Below are 14,638 nucleotides of genomic sequence, written 5' to 3' on the forward strand. Positions count from 1 at the left end.
GTCACCGGAAAAAGCAAGTAGAAACCAAGGTCTCGTCAGTCGTCCAAACGAGAGCAACAAAGGCTGGGAAACCATGCCAGCTAGGTGCCTTATGCAGAAATATACACGGTACAACCTAGTCGGGGTGCAATGCAACAGAAAACAACACTGAAGTGAAGTACCTTACCCAAAATGTCACCAGACGGCGGAACCGCGTGCGCTTAGTTGCGTCTGGTGGCTGCATGTCTGAGACAACCGATTGAAGGAGCGCGCCTTCCCGTGTTTGGCCCTGTCGGTTTGATTGAGAGCGAACATGTGCTTTGTCTGTGTGTCTCTTGTCTCTTGTCTCTTGTCTCTTGTCTCTTGTCTCTTCTCCCACCCTCGATCAGGTACCTCGTACCTACCTAGGTACCTACCTACTTTGTGGTTATGGATAACAAGATAATAACAAACCCGGCAGCCCGGCGCTTACTACGTAGCCTCAATCCCCTGCCAATGTTTATGCCAAGGATATTCGACAGGGTTTCGAACAAGGCCAATTGGAAATTATGGAATCGATGTCGTTGATTTTTTTGATCAAGCAAGCTCTGATCTTGGGTGGTGGGATTTCACAAGCCAGCCCGGTAAACGGCATATCTTACCGTGTACAGTAGCTTTGTAATTTGAAATTAATTATTTATCCATCCAAACTCTGTAACGTTTTGTCTTCTTCTTCTTCTTACCCCTTTTTTTTTGACATGCAGCCTCGAGAATCAAAGATTCAGTCAAACGTCACCTAACGCATTCAAAAGTCCAATCGCGCTAGCTAGTCTGACAGCCAGGTCTCAGCCAGCCACCCGCTTCCCGAACGCCCCAGAAAAACCGGAGCTGCATGCTGCAGGAGGGCCTGGGGAGGAGGCGAGGCGAGGCGAGGCGCGCTGCAGCAAGGCAGTAGCAGCAGTCGCAGCAGAAGCGTGAAGTGGTTTTTTTAGCCAGCCAGAGACCAACCAGATAGTGGAGGCCTGCACTGGCTGGGTCATTTTGTGCCATTCGAACGAGGAGCGCGCTCGACTCGTTTGGACTCGGCACATGGTGGAGTGAGGCCGGGAATCGAGAGTGGTTTTTTTTTTTTTTTTTTTGTATGAGCCGAGGGCCAACTCACCTTGCAGTCGCGCGCTTCCAACGCGGCCATCATTGGAGGCCATACCGACGACCTTTTTTGAAAGAAAGCGCCAAACAAGATAAAAACAAACAAAAAAACGAAACGACGAGAGAAAAGAAGAAAACCCCAATCCAGGAGAAAACCCGACAAAAAAAACATTGATCCCTGTCTTGTTCCTGGGTATTCCCCGCCTGTCCTTGCGCTGAGCTGCATCCATTGCAACTGCGCTGCAACTGCAACTGCATTTGCGAACGAAGCGGGCTGCGAACCGGAAAGAAAGAAATGCACGAGGGTGCATTGGCACTTATCTGAGATCGCATATTCTATCTCTTCTTTTCTCCTCTTTCCCGCACCCTCTTTTCTCATCCCAGACGCAGGAGAAGCCAAACAGGGCTGTTTCTGTCTCACTGGTGGACCCCCGGTCTGTCAGCAAAGGAGAGAGAGAAAGAAAAAAAAAAAAGTCAACTGCCCATCTGCGGCGGCTCCCATCATTTGTTGGGCCGCATCACGCTCGTTTCTTACGCGCCTCGTTGACTTTTTATTTTCTATTTTTATTTTCAGCTTTAATTTTTTGTGCGTGCGTGCGTGTCTGTCACTCAAAGGTTTAACGGCTTGATTCTTTCACCGTTTTGCCAAAAGGTCCGAGGTATTCTTGCTTTTGGCTGAAGGCTAGTCTTACGTGGTCACCACTTTTCGACCTTCTTTTGTTCAGGTAGCGCCGGTTGCCGACTCGGCGCTGTCTGTTCTTAGCCTAGCAAAAACGCGCTTCCAAAGACAAGCACACGACTTTTACAAGGGTTGGCATCGACCTTTGCTCACATCAACTATTGGAAGTTTGAACCAGTTTAAGTCGTCATTGTTGAATTGGGCACTTCAGGACTCTGTCACTATATTTTTGTCTCCTAAAAAAAAAAGAACTTTTGTGGTCCCGAACAGCTTCTCCCGAGATCTTGTTCCGTGGACCGGGGAAAACTGGGCCCCCACAACAGGTTTCCCGGACGGTCATCCTGCTTCACCGCTTCTTGGGGGTTTCGGTTTCGCCGCTGCAACTGGTCGCCCTTACTGTTTGTTGCCTGTCTGTCCTGTCGTCAAACAACCCAGGACTTTTGAAACGGGGGAGTTGTCAAGATAATAGGACTCAAGTGCTGTTGCTGCAGCATCCTTTTAGCACCAAGGAGGACCACCAAAGGCATTCCATCTCTTGGCGTCTGTCGTCTCGGCAAGTAGGGTTCTTCCAGACGCAGCCTTTGCCGGCTCATATATGAGATCATCCCGGCCAACAGGATCGACCTGCATATACCTGCCTGCGTCGTCATGCTTGATTCGAGCTTAAGCCCAGCCACCCTTCCGCCCACCTCCATTCAGACTTGAGCCTCAAACACCTGGCCGCCCTCTCTTGCATCTCCACCTACTCGAGACTCGAGATTCACTGGACGTCACCGATTTTAGAGCACCCAGGACCCTCAGGACCCGGCCGCCCGGAACGGCCAGTTGCCATTGGCCTTCAATTCGGCTCGCAGGCTCCACATTGTGTGGCCTCCTTCGTTTTCAACTTGAATTGGCCACAGTTGCACCAATAAAGGCAGACGTGCCCTTACTTGCTTGGCTTACTGCGAGAAAGGAACGTCTGAGTGGGAGCTGACGAAACCCTCGTACGGTGAATCAAGGCCAAACTTCAGATCACGCTCATTTCAACTCAGCGCGTGACCTAGGACCGGAAAACAGTCAAGGACCTTTGTTTCCCCATTAATCACCGCCTAATTCTCTGACGACTTCTCGGCGACATATTGCTATGATATGAATCGGGTCCAGGAGCTGTTGTTTTCTGTTGCTCATTTCGACCTGGAGTTTGGCGTTTGCGGCGTTTGTGAATCTGTGGTCCTACCAGTCAGCCTGCAGGCACCCGTGGAAACCTTTGTGCCATCCAACGCCCTGTTCTCTTCCGTCGTCGTTGGTTCTCTACCCACTGGAAACCTCTCGACATCTTGGAAGAACACGACAGACTATACTGGCTGGCGCAAAGTCAAAGCACCCCGGATTTCTCAACGTGTTGGCGCAATTCAAGGCCAAAGGAAAGGTCTAAAAAAGACATCGAGGTGTGTATTGAGAAACTCTTTACAGCAGAGTAGTTGATTTGTGAAAGCGAATCTTCCAAGACAGTGCAGCCACTAATGAATAAATATAGGAATCATCCACAGCAAAGAGCTCGCCTGCCTGATGGCGTCTTCCGAAGTGGATCAAAAGTTCCTCGGCAAGTTTGCCAAGACAGTCGAGCCTGAGAATCCTCTCCTGGCATCGATGCTCTTCAAGATCTTAGGTCTTTCCATAAGTCTTTCTCAGCAGCTGGTAAAGGCCCGGAAACAAAGACGACTTGAAACCTCCCGGGGGACATCGACGCCTTCATTAGATCTCTACTTTCATATAATATGGCTTTCAAATCAAGGCCTGGTCATGCTGGAACAGTACGTCCTGCCCTTGGTGGGGCACTACGTCGAGTTGAAGGTGCTTGCGTACAAGCTGCGGGCTTCTTTTTACCACATCTTTGTTCTCTTCCATAACCAACCTCCAGTATCAACTATGAGCGCCACCTCGCCTGAGATTAAGAGTCTAACAAACGAGCAACATCGTCTCGATAAAGGCAAGGGCCCCGCGAGTAACGACTACGGCTTTGATGTTAGAGAGAGCATCACTGGGCAATCAAACAACCAAATAGAAGGGGGACCCGTAGGTGGGACAGTGCGTCCACCACCTGGATTTGCGCCTGAAGCACCGGCATCTTTTCTTCTTCCCGCTGGTAACTTTCTGCCCGTGGCGCACACCTACTTTAAGCAGGCGGTGTCAATGGCGGAAGAGCTGCTATGGGGATCGCACTCGTTACGGCTATCAGTCAAGACCGAGTATGCCGCATTTTTGTACGAATGCATGCACGACGGACCGGGCAGTCGGAAGCTGGCCAAGGACACGATCACAGAGGTGTACGAGGCATCAGAGGGCATCGATAACGATATGTTCAACGACGCTTGCGAGCTTGTGACGGTTTTGGGACGTATGATGAAGCGTGGTTTATCATCGTCCAAGGATGCGTTGCCAAGTCCAAACGAGGAATCCAACAAACTACCAGATGGAGCCAACTCGTCACATAAACAACAAGCCTCACAGGACTCTGGGGGCTCGGGGCAGGCGTCATCCTTTACCATGCCAGCACCGCCACGTGTCACATCAGGGTCGAAACCACCTCCCATGCCACCAGCTACCGCGGCGACCTCGATACCCCCGCAAAACACCGGCATTCCTCCAGGCTTTATATGATCACGACTGAGCTCCTTTTTTTTTTACAGGTGCTATCAGACCTGGATTCTCATTCCCTTATGCCACTTTTTTCACACTCCCACAATGTTGTACATAATGTCTTGTATATGAAATATGACCCCAGCATGGCTCACCAGAGCCACATATAATTGAAGCGAGTTTTACGCGACTAGACGATAGGGGGTTTGTCGAAAGCATTCGGGTGGGCTTGCATATTCTAGCCAAGCGTGATTTTCTTTCTTCTTCTCTTCGTTTCTTCTCTTTTATTTATCCATTCGCCATTTTTTTTTCGTCTTGTTTCCTTTCTCCATTCATTGTTTCTTCGTTTTTGGTGTATGCTGTTTTCTTGTACAATACCCTGACTCCAAGCCGGCCAGGCTTAATGAGCATGCCTCTTGATATCAACAATTAATGTCGTTACAGATGGGACGCTTATTCTTGCCCCCCCTTTTAAAAATTGTCCCTGGTCTGAAGATCGTGACATGCTTCGTGAGATTTCAAGGTGTTCAGAAGCCGTAAGGTTCGGTCAGGTAAGAAAACTTCCTGGCTGATACGCGGCTTAAACCATTGTTTAGGGGTGTCGAAGAAATCTTCCTGATTGTTGATCAAACAGGATAGTCACATAGTAAGTTTAGAGCAACTCTTTTGGTTCTTTCATTTTCATTAAAACCAACAGGTCAAAGCTCTGGTTGCAAATTAATTAAAGCGGTTCCGCATCCCATTAGTCCCAGAATTTTATAATACCCGACGCGCCTCCGGTGGCGACCTTGCTGCTCTCCTGAGGATGCCACTTGACGCAGCTGACCTGGCCCTCCTCGACCTGGATCTTATGAAACATCTTGCAGCTCTTCCAGTCCCAAAAGGCGACGTAGCCGCCCGTGTCTCCGCTGGCCAGGAACTGACCGTCGGCGCTGATGTCGATGTCTATTGCGCTCCCGGCATTGTTGTGGCCGCGGTAGCTCTTCTTGCGGTTCTGGCGGAACTTGTCGTTGCTCGAGTAGACGACGATCTGGTTGTCGGAGCTCTGGTAGGCGACGTACTTGCCCGACGGGTGGGTGGCGGCGCGGGTCATGGCGAACAGGTAAGGCTCGGCAATGTACTTTATGGGCACGCCGAAGCCGTACTCCCAGGCGCGAAGTGTGCGGTCGTCCGAAGTCGTCATGAAGCGGCGGCCCTCGTCGCAAAACGTGATGGTGTTGACGGGCCCCAGGTGGTGGTCGTACTCCTGCACCGTCTCGTTGCCGGCTCGGGTGTCGAACTGCACAATCTTGTTGTCCGACATGCCGGCGAGGAACTCGTGCCCCAGCTCCGACGTCGGGTTGAAGCGCACCACGTGCGGCGTCTTGCCCGTCGTGAACTTGGCGATGCACTTGCCCGTCTCCGTGTCCCAGAGCTTCATCATGCGGTCGAAGGAAGAAGATAGGAACTTGTCGCCGTGCGTGTTGAATGTGGTGTCTGATAGTGATTTGCTGTGTCCAGAGTACGTCCGCAGCAGCTCTCGTTGGTGGTACACGTCCCATATCTTGACTGTCGAATCTGCACTGCCGGATAAGAGGAGGTGGCCAGAGTTGGGGAAGAAGTTGAGTGAGGTGATGGCTTTTGTGTGGTGCTTCCATTGGTGCACCATTTTCTTGGGTATGTAATTTGTTGTGCTCCCTGGCTCTTTCCGTAGGTCGATATCCAAGTCTTGAGGAACCTGTTTCGGGGGGGAGTACGTGTGTCAGTAGTGAAAGCAGAGTGTCTGTGGGCAACATCACGGATCCGGAACAAACTTACGTGCATATATGTCCTGCCTTGGTAGTCGTAAAGTTCTGAGCCGTGGAAAGTCGTCGTCTCGTCGCCGAGATCCTCGACCTGCTGGCGCCTCGCCAACGCCTCCGCCGGCGCCTGTACGACCGCGCCACTCTCCACAACATCCTCATCCTCGTCGTCCTCGACCTCGACAATCTCGTACTCCTCATCGCTCGCCAGCTCCTCCCCGCCGCCACCCTCAAGCTCGACCTCGACGCCGCGGGCCTGCCTGGATTTGTACGACGCCCAGGGGCCCTTGTACTCGCCGTCGCCCTCCGCGACCAGCGCGCTGCCCTTGCCCTCGCGCGTCTTGCGTATCCTCGCCGCCTCGGCCTTGACCTCCGCCCCGGATTGAAACTCGCGCTCGGGGCCGCCGCGCCGCTCCACCGCCCGGTGCTTGCTGCGAAAAGTGTGCTCAGAAACAAACGTCTCCTCGGCGAAGCCCGTGAGCACGTTCTTGCGCTTCTGCGACGCCGCCACGGCGGATGAGTCGTCGCGGAAGGGGTTCGACGGGCCAAACTTGGGCCGCGCCAGGTCCTCGCCCGTGTACTGGACCAGCTCGTGTGCCGGCTCGGCCTGGTCGCGCACCACGAGGGCGTCGGTGGGGACCATGTTGGGGGCGTACTCCCCGAAGCCGGACATGTTTTTTTTTTTATGTTTTTCTTTTGTGGTGCTGTTTTTTTTTGCGATTCGGCGGTCGGGGTTGTTTGGATTTTGTTTCGAAAATGACCTATTGCATATCCAGACAAATCGGGTGGTAGTCACGGCGGTCTCTGGGCTTTTGGGATGCGTGGGATGGCGAAAAATAGTAGAGTTGAATATATTATTCAAGAAAGTGTTGCTGTCGCCGACGTTCGACTACCTAAGCAACCTATCCATTCATTGAAGCCGCGATTAGGAAAACTGGGTCTCGGAGGTGGATACCCACTTTACTGCCGGCCGGCATTCATCACGTCGTAGATGTGATATGAAAAGGCTTTTTGATTGATTTAAAAACAAAGTCGTGGGATTTTGGTCTTTACAGAGTTTAATTGAACAAAATTATTAGAGAAGTCTTTCGAAAACGACAATCCCTGCGGTGATCTCTCTTTCTTGTTGAATACATTGACTCGCAAAGCTTGACTGCAGAGACCAGTGCGATTTGATTGCCATCACATGCTGGGCAGCAACTACAAATGCAGCAAGCAGCATCTGGAGTGACACCTGACGTAAGGCATGCATTTGACAGTTGCTCGTTTGGCCTTGTAAAATTATCCAAAAATCGAAATCAAGTTCATGTCACCTTCAAGTATTCTTGTTTTCTTCATTTCTCCGAAATTAAGCATCTTCCAACATTACAAGGTTTGTCAAGGAAGACAAAGCACGTGCACCCCGGATTGCGCTTTCGTCCTAGGCATTAGCCAAATCGCTGAGGCTGTTCATTACTATTTATGAGAAATATCATGCCAAACACCTCATTGCACCAATAACCCAGGTATCGCCACCCAGGATAAGCCATATCGTAACCATCCATGCCCCGGGTCTTGACAAGGAAACCCAAGCCACTCCAGGCAGCGCTTGGTATAAAACCTGTAAACAGTGCCTCCATTTCCCCGTGTAACGCCAGCCCCGAATATCATTCAGAAAAAGGCTTCATTAACATCACTTCCCCCTTGCCCACATCGCAAAATCATGCTCATGGGTTAACTCGGATACAAGATCCTACGCCTCAAGGTCCGGATAAAAATCCCCGTTGGTTTTCCACTCCTCCTCCTACCTGCGCCTTGTTCCTATTTCGAGGATGCGAGCCTAAACAGGGTATAAATAACATCCTATTTTAAGCTCCACGCGAAGCGCGAGGTCCAGGAACGCACGATAGAGTGATGATCCTATCAGGAGGTCCAAGAGCACAACGGTGCCGCACAACATCGCGATGCACAAGAACTCCACACAGGCGAGGGCGGTGACACTCTAGTGTGACTCGTCCTTAATCAGAGCGACAATCATGCTGTATAGGTAGAAGAAGAACATGATCAAGTGGAAGCCGAGCTTGATGAAAGACTCCTTCTTGTGCACGTTGAGCTTCCTGAAGATCTCGGTGGCATCCAACAGATGCGCATTATCAACGATCCTGTGACAGGAGATAGCGTCAGTATCAGAGTTTTTGCCACGCCGCAACGAACAACGGCCTTGCATTATCTAGATCGAAACCTACTTCTTGATGTTCCATCCGAGAAGGGGTAGGTTAAGGATGAGTGGCAGCCAGTATCCGTTGATCAGGAAGATGAAAGTCAGGAATCCATGTACGGCAGCTTCGGGGATGATGTAGGTGTTCAGGCGGTTGCAGAGATCGATAGGGTTGATGTAGTCGCTGATTGCATCACAGGCAAAAGGTTAGCAAATGCCGTCTTTGGATGCAAGACCCCTGACGCGATATGCGCGATATATGCGCGCGCTCGGTACATGACAACGGCGCAAAATGCGGCCAGCAAACACGCAAAGGAGCTCACGTACCATTCCAGGTCGCTGTACATGATGGTGAAAAAGACCTGCAGGAACAGGTTGACGGCATTCACCAGTACCGCAAAGAGGTATAACCACGCTTCCCCGGACATTTTGACGGTTGTGTGCGTGCGATGGCTTAGTGGAGCTGTTTTGTTCAAGCCCAACGGCTTTCTTTTATATGATTACCGGAGGAGGGGAAAATAAATAAAAAAGCAAATCGCTCGTGAAGCTCGGCCTTTGAAGATTGAGGCTGTCGCGAGGAGGGGGGGCTTCTGCTAAGATGCGCGCACTTCGTGAGAAGCGGTGGTGACGTCGAGTGGAGGAAAGATTGGCCAGGTTTCTTCCTGTTGACGTAAACACAGGGCTAATTAGTTCATGCACCGCCGAGTCGGGGGTCTCGGGGGGAAAAAGTGTCAAAAGTTCCACCTAAAGAGGTTCGCCGCCGTACCGTTTAATGGTTTATTTTTGAGTATATGTGTCCTCGAATCCAGGCGAAGGTTGTGGCGACAGGACTGGGTGGTTCTGTTGAGTAACAAGTAGTTGTTGGCCTTTGGATGCAGAGCAGAAAACCGACGGACGGGGCGGCGAACGAATGATGGAAGCGGCTCGTGGAAGCGACGCACAAATGTTTGTTGCCGAGAGTTGGAGGGGTGGTCCAAGCTCTTTTTTTTTTCTTTCCTTACCCTCCAAGTACCCAAGTAAATTCTACAGTACTCCGTACCACCACCACTTACTCCACTCAGTAGGTGGGTGAAGGTGGCTGGCGCGCTGCTGGTTACTTGGGTGGTTTATCTCACGGCTGCCACCTCGAGGAGATACCAAACCCCACTAAAAGCAACAACGGAAGGGGGTCCTTGGCACCAGGCTACGGAGGACAAGGTTGCTAGAACTAGAAACCTAGCACACAGTACATGGATGTCATCCATTCATCCCAGCCTCAACTTTCTTTTTAGGCGCTTCTCAACCAACCTCATACACAACACGCACCGTTTTCACGTGCCATTTATGGACTAGAACTAGACTATCTACGTAGCAAGTAGTTCTAGTTCTAGTCTAGTCCCTATTCCCAAGATGGTCAGGTATCATCGGATCAATACCTACCAACCTACCTAAGCTTGCCAAGGTACCTTGGGTATTAAGCTACGACTAGTTCTAGTTCGGAGCTCTATTCGACGCGTACTCCGTCGATACTGACTTTGACTTGTCTTGCTTGTTTCCTACGTACACCATCGAACCAACCACCTTTTATCCGTAAATCTCAATCGTCCACCAGCTTCATTCGGCTGACTATCCCCTCAAAACCGCCACCTCCAATGGTCGCCAGTGGGGCCTCAAACGCCATCTTCTCCCATACGAACCTCTCACCGTTCCATCCAATGATGGTCAGGAACTCCATCGGCCCCGTTGGCGAGGTGGTCCCTCCGCTGCTTGCGCTCACGTCAAGGTACGTCCTGTCGCCGCTGCCGATGAGCTTCGCATCGACCCATTCCCCGACAGGGAATGTGTAGTTGAGCGCGTAGACGCTCTCGCCCGAGAACATCATGACGCGGTCGACGGTGCCGTTGCCGTACCACAGTGCGCTATCGGGTCCTGTGAAGATGGGTCCCTTTGCGTCCGATGTCGGCTTGATCGAGAAGGACAGCGTGTAGTTGCGTCCCTTGGAAGACAGCGGCGTCTTGACACTGCATGACGAGTCGAGCACGATGCCTTCGTTGCTGTTGGCGCATGTGGTAGTCGCATGATAGCCGTTTCCAGAGAGGTCCTGGATCTGACCCCCTTCGCCTGCTTGGCCACTGACAAAGTCATACTCGAGAATGGTTGGACCTTGAGAGGCAATCTTGCGCTCAAGGTTCTGGTCTGGAATATGAGGTTGCAACGCTGCAAAAAGCGCAGGATACTCAGTTTCCGTCAGCTCGCCACCCCATTGCTTATCCGCGAGTGCAGGCAGACCGTTTCTCCACGACCAGTATGTCTCCAGAACCGTTGTAGAGTTGGGCCCATAATCATTCCACAACGGAGCAATGTGACCTTCAATCTTGGATTCGTTTCGCGGCACGTTCAGCGTCGCATTGTTTGGGTCAAATATGTTGGGCGCAAAGGCATCGCCACCAGGTGTACCATGAAATATGAAGTTTTGGTCGAGCTCCTGAGGGTACGGCTCAGACCACTTGCCCACGATGTATACTCGATCTCCCGAGTTCATAACACTGTAGCCATTGGGAAGCCAGTCGGCGACAGGTTCGGCTTCCCAGGGTGCCCAATGCTGTACAGACACGCTCGTATCGACTGACATGACAGAAATGTCAGCTTGGATTATCCAACTTCGCACGGTCGAGAAGATACTCAGTTCATATGCGCTGCAACAGCGGTCGTATGCTTACCGTGTCCACCCTTACGCGGAGGGAACGTTCCCCACACGCGTACTTTCTTCCCCGACTTGCTCACGATAAAGTCATTCATCTCATTGACAAAGCGAGTGTATTCCTCGGCCAGAGCACTATTTTGGGTGAGTATAACAAGCCTGCGAAGTAAAGCCTAGGGTGGTACCAAAGAAGACTTACGATGATTCGAGCGACTCGTCCCTGTACTCATCCGCGCCGATAGACACAACCTTGCTCTGGAACCAGGGCAGGAAAACCCGCCAGATCTCCTTAACAGTAGGGATCGTATCCGGATGCGATATGTTTAGCAGGCTGTAGTCGGAAGACATGCCTATCTCGGGCTTCCACTGCGATATGACGAGCGCATGACCTGGTGTCTCGATCTCTGGCAGGATGGTGACGCCCCTTGCTGCACACTTGGTCTGGATTTCATCAAAGACTTCGCGACTGTACGACTCGTTTTGGCGCTTGTTGAGGCCGGCCACAGCTGGGTCATCCGAGTCAAGCCTGAATGCAGCATACAGCTCCATCTGGCGCTCATAGGTATATATACGCGCATTGTTCCAGAGGTTATCAGACAGATGCAGTTGGAATGTGTTTTGTTTAAAGAATGACATGTAGGAGCACATCTCGATGAGGAACTCGGCAGGATAATAGTGCCTGGCAGCATCGATCTGTATGCGGTTGTCAGCTATGGTTACGCATTTTTCTCGTCTTTCTGAGAATATCGGCTTACCATCATGCCTCGACTGTTCCAGCCTGGACTGTCAATGGCACTTCCAAGGGGCAGAGACCCTTGGCCGAGTAGGGCTTGCTGCACCAGAGTCCGGGTTCCCCACCAGACTCCCAGAGGACTTGCACCTGTGATGGTGACGCCGTCGCTGGCCGTTTCCAGTGTGTAGCCTTCCGAGGTCTCACGGCCGGCGACGTCAAGATAGTCACCAGCCTCTCCGAGCGTCAAGAAGATGGCGTCACGGGCAGCATCGGAGCCGCGTGTCACGGAGACCTCGTGACCAAACACGGACTTGACATCCGCGGCAAAGGTTTTGGCGAACTCCTCGAGAGTCGGTGGGATCAGGGTCGAACCCCTGGTGTCTCTGGAGTCGGCATGCAGCTCGTCAACCACAATGGTCTTGAGTCCCGTCAGGTCCAAGACTCCATCACCATTCTGCGTGAAGGGCGAAGTCGGGATGCCTGGGAAAGCAATGGCGGATTTGACCGTGGCCAGTGCCAGGATGAAAGCAACAGGCGAGCGCATCTTGGAAGGGAAGTCTGACTGGACCTTCCTTGCCTAGTTGGCGCACAAGCGCTGAGAATATTTGATGCGACACACTTGGGGAGAAGCAGCATCAATATAGTCGCCAGACCATGCCCCCTGTCAACCTCGGATAGCAGATACTACGGTTCTATTGCTTCCTTGTTGTTCCCCGCATTGTATTGTCATTAGTGTTGCTATTATTTTCACTCGGAAGTACTTGCGACGCGACGTCATGGCTTTTGTTTTTGGTTCGCTTGCTGTCCCCTGTTGAATTCCCCCTCTTCTACGCCAATCTCGCAAGAAGAAGTCGGTTACATTGTAGGGGCCCTTGTCAGTATACCGAGGACAGTTGGTACGGTAGTGTAGATAACAGAATCCACTTTCGGCAAGGTCAACTTAGCAAGTGAAACGTTGCAACCAGCAGTTACAGGTAGGTGAACATCGTCAAGTAACAACTCTCAACTCTGGACCTTTGAACGTGCAGTTGGATCGTTCCCTTTGCCATTGAGAAATCCACCGCCTCGAGTGACTGAAGCATGGAGTCGCAAACTTTTGGGCTTGGTTTTATCCGGAACAAAAACAGCCGAAGTTTGTATGAATGCTGATCTTGGACTTGGCGTACCCCGCAAAACCTGACCTAACACTAACACCACTTGCACTAACAAAGAAACAAATGGAGCCAGCCATCCATACATTGTAGGACCAGCACGCCACAATCAATACAATCATACCGAGCCACAACGTGCGTCTCTCCAGACGTCTGTACTAGAACCCGCGTTACATATGCTTTAAGCTAAGTAAGAGGGCATCATGTAACCTCTCTCTCCACTTATTGATAAAGCTCTTGTGTCCTTCAGAACTTTGCTCCATATATAATAAGGAGTGCGGGTTCTGTGGAAAACACTATACTTGCCTCCCTGTGCTGATTTCACCGTGTGTCTGCGTATGACCTGAAAGACCCCGCGGTGACCGTTATATGCAGAGGCAGCATCGCCCGCGTGGCCAACAAAGACGGCGTTAGAAGACTCTCTCTATATCTACATCATAACAGTTTATAGGAATATGAAGAAAAATTTAAATATAGACATTGGAATCAAGCGGAAAGATTTGGTGGCGCAGACTATACAGGAGTGTCTGTAAGCATAACTGAGGGTATTGAAGAAGAACGCCTTTGTGTGCCATTGAATTGCAACACAGCAATCATCCTAAGCCCGATAACTGAACAAAGCGTTTTTGCTTGAAATAATACGATGCTGTTGTTATTATTACAGCTAAAGGGTCCCTAATTATGGGTTAGGAGCTGTGGACAGAGTAAATTTATGTGAGGAAGGCTTTGGTACCTGTCATATCCTGGAGCGGCAGTGATGCATTACCAGTGCTTTATTCGGATCTGGATGTCCTATTTGGTTACTTACAACTACTGTTTTTTTTTTACCATAAAGGGAGCGAGATACAGATGCTTTGGGTCTAGCACTATTGTACCAAGATTCGTAACGTGAGTGTCCCAATAAAGGAACACATAGGATGTTCATTGGGCAACGCTAGAAATGAGGTCCACATGCAGCAAATAGTGTTGTGTACTCCAAGCAATACTCAAGCTGCCCTGTCCAGTATCCTAGTTGTGGAAAGGTTTATCCGGTACGCCCTCCTCAATGCCTCCAACAAGATATAAAAAGGCATAAGTTCCTCATGACCCACGGTCAAGACATTTATCTACTAAGATCATCCAAAAAGCAGCTCTAGTTCCCGGACATACCTCAGCAAGGTACTCAACCTAGCTAAGAGGGTAATGACTTCTTGATCATTGTTGCCAGTCCAGTATTTTCTAGCATCTCTAACCTAGCGCTCAACATGATCGACCACAAATTGTACTGTCGTCTCTAGTAGGTCTCGAATAAACTCGTTCCAAGCACCCACGAGATTATCTACAATGCCCATTGCCGCCATGTGGTGTCGTCAGAGGAACCGAAAAACTCGTCGCGAACGTTGGTTATGTAAGTTTCGCCATCTTATTGTGGAGCTAATATGATGGAGCAGCTACTTGGTCTTCATTCGCGATAGCCCATCGAAGTACCAAATATCGTTACAGCTTCTAGTTTTGTCGGCCTTGGAGTTTTCACGTCCAATAAATACATTGATGATAATTCTGGATGGTACCTCATCACGGCAAAATTCTGGCGAAGTATTAGAAACTTCAAGATCGATAGCCCACTCACCGATCCTACTGCCTTTGTCTGTGGCATCTACTGGCAGGCTGCGCAGGCCAGTTCGTTGGAGAACATTGAGTTTTAGATC

At 50.7% G+C, this 14,638-nt stretch overlaps 5 protein-coding genes across 5 annotated transcripts; 2 read left to right on the forward strand and 3 right to left on the reverse strand.

Annotated features, from left to right (window-relative positions):
- Nucleotides 1-2,917: 2,917 nt before the first annotated feature.
- Nucleotides 2,918-4,429, forward strand: PgNI_03438 (uncharacterized protein; the record flags this gene model as incomplete). Its single annotated transcript, XM_031123493.1, has 2 exons — nucleotides 2,918-3,216; nucleotides 3,319-4,429. 2 exons carry the CDS (start codon nucleotides 2,918-2,920, stop codon nucleotides 4,427-4,429), a joined length of 1,410 nt encoding a protein of 469 aa, XP_030983951.1.
- Nucleotides 4,430-5,150: 721 nt separating this feature from the next.
- Nucleotides 5,151-6,862, reverse strand: PgNI_03439 (uncharacterized protein; the record flags this gene model as incomplete). The annotated part of the gene is made up of 2 exons (XM_031123494.1): nucleotides 5,151-6,125; nucleotides 6,206-6,862. 2 exons carry the CDS (start codon nucleotides 6,860-6,862, stop codon nucleotides 5,151-5,153), a joined length of 1,632 nt encoding a protein of 543 aa, XP_030983950.1.
- Nucleotides 6,863-7,609: 747 nt separating this feature from the next.
- On the reverse strand, nucleotides 7,610-9,282 carry PgNI_03440 (uncharacterized protein). The gene is made up of 4 exons (XM_031123495.1): nucleotides 9,153-9,282; nucleotides 8,714-9,048; nucleotides 8,415-8,570; nucleotides 7,610-8,330 (listed from the first exon to the last, which is right to left on the reverse strand). The coding sequence occupies exons 2-4, from the start codon at nucleotides 8,812-8,814 to the stop codon at nucleotides 8,171-8,173; spliced, it is 417 nt and encodes a 138-aa protein (XP_030985202.1). The 5' UTR covers nucleotides 8,815-9,048; nucleotides 9,153-9,282; the 3' UTR covers nucleotides 7,610-8,170.
- Nucleotides 9,283-9,962: 680 nt separating this feature from the next.
- PgNI_03441 (uncharacterized protein) lies at nucleotides 9,963-12,343 on the reverse strand (the record flags this gene model as incomplete). The annotated part of the gene is made up of 4 exons (XM_031123496.1): nucleotides 9,963-10,990; nucleotides 11,086-11,201; nucleotides 11,266-11,759; nucleotides 11,822-12,343. The coding sequence occupies 4 exons, from the start codon at nucleotides 12,341-12,343 to the stop codon at nucleotides 9,963-9,965; spliced, it is 2,160 nt and encodes a 719-aa protein (XP_030985203.1).
- Nucleotides 12,344-14,273: 1,930 nt separating this feature from the next.
- Nucleotides 14,274-14,635, forward strand: PgNI_03442 (uncharacterized protein; the record flags this gene model as incomplete). The annotated part of the gene is made up of 2 exons (XM_031123497.1): nucleotides 14,274-14,337; nucleotides 14,433-14,635. 2 exons carry the CDS (start codon nucleotides 14,274-14,276, stop codon nucleotides 14,633-14,635), a joined length of 267 nt encoding a protein of 88 aa, XP_030985200.1.
- Nucleotides 14,636-14,638: the final 3 nt, after the last annotated feature.

The sequence above is a fragment of the Pyricularia grisea genome (genome assembly GCF_004355905.1).
Source record: "Pyricularia grisea strain NI907 chromosome Unknown Pyricularia_grisea_NI907_Scaffold_2, whole genome shotgun sequence".
In the NCBI taxonomy this organism is placed as follows: Eukaryota; Fungi; Ascomycota; class Sordariomycetes; order Magnaporthales; family Pyriculariaceae; genus Pyricularia; species Pyricularia grisea.